General features: G+C 35.7%; 1 protein-coding gene across 1 annotated transcript; it reads left to right on the top strand.

The window, feature by feature from the left end:
- The first annotated feature begins 331 nt into the window (after window positions 1-331).
- LOC113060242 (uncharacterized) lies at window positions 332-2,854 on the top strand. Its single transcript, XM_026229166.1, has 8 exons — window positions 332-491; window positions 619-796; window positions 912-988; window positions 1,083-1,263; window positions 1,527-1,775; window positions 1,891-2,062; window positions 2,145-2,293; window positions 2,426-2,854. Exons 2-8 carry the CDS (start codon window positions 631-633, stop codon window positions 2,593-2,595), a joined length of 1,164 nt encoding a protein of 387 aa, XP_026084951.1. The 5' UTR covers window positions 332-491; window positions 619-630; the 3' UTR covers window positions 2,596-2,854.
- Window positions 2,855-4,084: the final 1,230 nt, after the last annotated feature.

Here is a 4,084-nt window from a genome sequence, read left to right as displayed (position 1 = left end):
TGAGGAAGATGAAGATATCCTGCAGGAATGCTCTTCAATACTAACATCACAAGAGACTGATGTCACATTTAATCCTGCAGAGGCAGACACATCAATAACAGAGCCAAAAGACTTGTCGTAAGTTTATATTATATTTTAGAATAATGTTTGTTTTAATTATAGCATATCTAATTTTTCTGTAGTGCTTATGTAAATTAATGTTTTTTTTTTCAGAGCTCAAGAATCCAGCCCTATTCAAAACATTTGTAAATATATTGTCTATGAGACCTGCATCATGGAACTGTTTGATGTGTGCCCGCTATGTCATAGAAGCTGTCATATAAGATCACAAAGGATTGGAACATTTCTACGTGTTGAACAACTCTGCCACCATTGTCAGTTCTCACGGAAATGGAACAGTCAGCCGATTTTGGGCAGTACTCCAGCTGGAAACCTTCTTCCTTTCTGCTGCTGTGTATCTCAGTGGTGCTTCATTTTTCACAATTGAAAAGGTATTTGTAAATGAAATAATCAATAGCTTTGCAGTTACATGAGACTAAAAATGTGTAATGTAAAAAAAAAATATGTTTATTCATTTATTAATTTACTGCTTACCAACTGTTCTCTATGTGTTGTCAGATATTTGCAGCTATGAAGTTACATCTTTTCAAGTACGACACCTTTCGTCGTCATGCACGAATGTGCATTGAGCCTGCTATTGTTTACAAATGGAGAAACTGGCAGGATGAGATGCTACAGCTGTTGGCTCAAAGGGAAAAGGTCATTGTTGGAGGAGATATGAGGGCTGACTCACCAGGTACATTGTGGGACACATTTACATTGTTTTTTTATAAAGAAAAAAATATATAGAATTTTATCTTATAGACAGGGCACATTGTGTAATAAGAGATTATGTATTTTTGTTTTTGAAGGGCACTCTGCCAAATATGGCAGTTACACAATGATGGACCTGGAGACAAACACCGTTGTTGATGTACAACTCGTCCAGGTAAATGAGCAGAAACCTTTGATTCAATGTCCTGGAAAACTTGAATATTTTATTTTAAACGCAAAAAAATAATTATATTTTAATCAATTTTCAGAGTAATGAAGTGGGAGGAAGTTACCACATGGAAAAGGAAGGTTTGAAGAGAGGTCTTGACTTTTTGGATGCTCATGGAGTGACTCTGGACTGCATTGTGACTGACCGACATCCGCAAATACAAAAATTCCTCAGGGAGCGCAATGTCAACCAATTCTATGATGTCTGGCACATAGAGAAAGGTAAATAACCTTACTACCATCATATCATTTTCTAAATTTTTACAGACTAATAATTGCACTGAAACTGTTTTAGCGGATCATTATGTGTTAGCGGATTATTTATATATATACTGTGTGTGTGTGTATGTGTATATATATATATATATATATATATATATATATATATATATATATATAAAAAACACCACCATTACATTATATGTAATGACACATTGCTATACTTATTGTGTGTTGTCATGTTTGTATTTAATTGAAATCTCCAGGAATTGCAAAGCAGCTGGAAAAAGTGTGCAAGCTAAAGGGTTGTGAGAAAATACGTAAATGGTTGCATAGTATAAAAAACCACATCTATTGGACTGCTGCATCATCAAGCAGTGGACCTGAAAAAGTGGCTAAATGGATGTCTATGCTAAACCACATGCAAAATAAGCACACACATGAAGACAGCAATTTTCCAGCATGTCTACATGGAACAAGGAGAAGTCGAGACACAAAAAAGTGGCTAGCTGCTGGTATGTAGGCTAAAGAAGCAATAGTTACTTTTAAAAAATGTATACAGATCATATAGCTTGCCTTTTTTTATTTAAAATTACATATCATACTATAGTAACACTTCCAATAATTTAGGAACACTGCCATATCTCAAGTTGGAGAAAGTTCTCTCCAACAAGAGAATTGTGAAGGATGTTGCCAAGCTAAGTCCACACTATCAGACTTCTTCTATTGAGGTTTTCCACAGTGTAATACTACGGTTTACACCAAAAAATGTGGTTTTTCCATTTCTGGGAATGTTGTGCAGGTAATGTTATTGTTGTAAAAATACATTTACTTTTACATACACTGTAGACATTGAATGTTGAAAATGTATTTATTGCTTACAGACTATACCTGGCTGCACTACATTACAATGAGAATGCCGGGCGTCCTCAAGCCACGACAGCAGCTGGTCGACCGGTGTTCAAAGTGACCTTTCCAAAGGCCAAGAAGGGAGAATACCGGGTCAGAGAAGTAAAGACACAAGCAACATTCAGTATGTATAAAATGAGTTTACTTAACAAATTTACTACAAATGTACATATCTTTTTTGCATAATTTCTTACAAGCTATTAGAAAACTCAATATTTGACTAATTTAAAATAAAATAAAATGTTATATTGCACAGGATATGTGGATGACCTGCTGGACCTCATATTTGATAAAGTCTTTGTGGATCCTGCACCATATGTGGATGATGTTTTGAGGATACCAATACCACCAGCATTGTGCGCAGAGTATGACCGGCCAGAGAAGGAGGAGGCCATCTCTAGTAGGGTATCTCGGTTTAATCAATAGGTGGTCGAAAACCTACATAACTACCCTGGGCATCAGGAAACTCTCTTCGAATCCTCAGGACCACACAGGATGGAATCACAACTCGAACTTTTCGTCCAAGGAAACCCCAGCACCAGCTCACAAAACTCCGATAAGCTAAAAATCTGTAACGACTAAGGCACACACACACATAGCCACGTTCTCAAAACAGGGTTCAAGGATTTTTCTGTTTTTTTTTTTCTTTCAAATATCTATCATTTGTTGTCTGGAGTTGAAATATTTTATATTTAATTGATCATGGTTCAATTTTTTTTGGAGGAATGTCCTTTTATTAAAATTATTTAATTTCTAAACTTATTTGTACAGTTCAGTGTCTTTATACATAATGTTAATAAAAAAATGTATATGCAAGTTGTTGTGAAATTATTTAAAGCTATAATACGTTTTGTTTTCACTATAATTTCCTTATAACCCGGGAAAATATTAGACTAAAAATTAATTCATCAAAAATTCATAAAAACATTTGTAATATTTAGAAGAAATTGACATTTTTTCTTAAATGTGCTAATCATTAACACTCACTGTTGTACTCCACGAAGTCGCAGGGGACCATAGTCAGCCCTGTAAATGTTAAAAGCGTTTTGTAACGAAAACACATTTAAACAAACTGGATCCATTCCGGGATGGTCTACCATACATGATGGAGTGACTTCAAGTTGTTGCATCCGTCTTGTAACCTTTGATACAACAAATAGCGTATGACAGTTTTATGTCACTTATTATTTTTTGCAACAATTACAAATGTAAATAAATTAATACCTGTTCTATCTCCCTGCAGCATATATTTTCTGGTTCTGTAGCCATCTTCTCACATTTGCCACATAAACACCTGTACGACAAGTAATGTCAACATGACGCAATCGTTCCCTCGCATAAATATAATTTCGTTTGTACTTAGCAAACGTTATCACAGTATTTGTGTTTGTAGTTTAAAAAAATTGCGCGAACGTTATCACAGTGCGTGTTGCACATCCATAATTGCAAAGGGGACGCGATTAAAATATAAGTACATAAATGTATCAAACAACCATTCAGAGACGTCCTGCTCCATTCTCATTTGTGTTTCTTCTGCCGGAGTCTCTTCATCATCTGGGTCTGATTCTGGTTCAAACATATACGGCTGAATGCCATACAAAACAGCGGGTCTCCCACTCTCAGCCATTCTGCTTCTACCGATACCGATCGCTCATTGTAATAGGTGTGCCAGTTACGCCCTCATCCAAAGGCAGGGCGGGGATATGCAGCTCATTTATATTTAAGGTGGTACACACCAAAACAGCTCTTTTTAAAACAGGCCCCAAAAATGACATTTTCAAATGGTTATAATAAATTAACTGTGGGGTATTTTGTGCTGAAACTTCACAAATACATTCTGGGGACACCCAAGACCATTATTATATCTTGTAAAAAGGGGCATAATAGGTGCCCTTTAATGAAACAACGTTAAAAA

This window comes from Carassius auratus, chromosome 41 (assembly GCF_003368295.1).
Source record: "Carassius auratus strain Wakin chromosome 41, ASM336829v1, whole genome shotgun sequence".
Lineage (NCBI taxonomy): Eukaryota > Metazoa > Chordata > Actinopteri > Cypriniformes > Cyprinidae > Carassius > Carassius auratus.
This window is presented reverse-complemented; position numbering and strand designations above follow the sequence as displayed.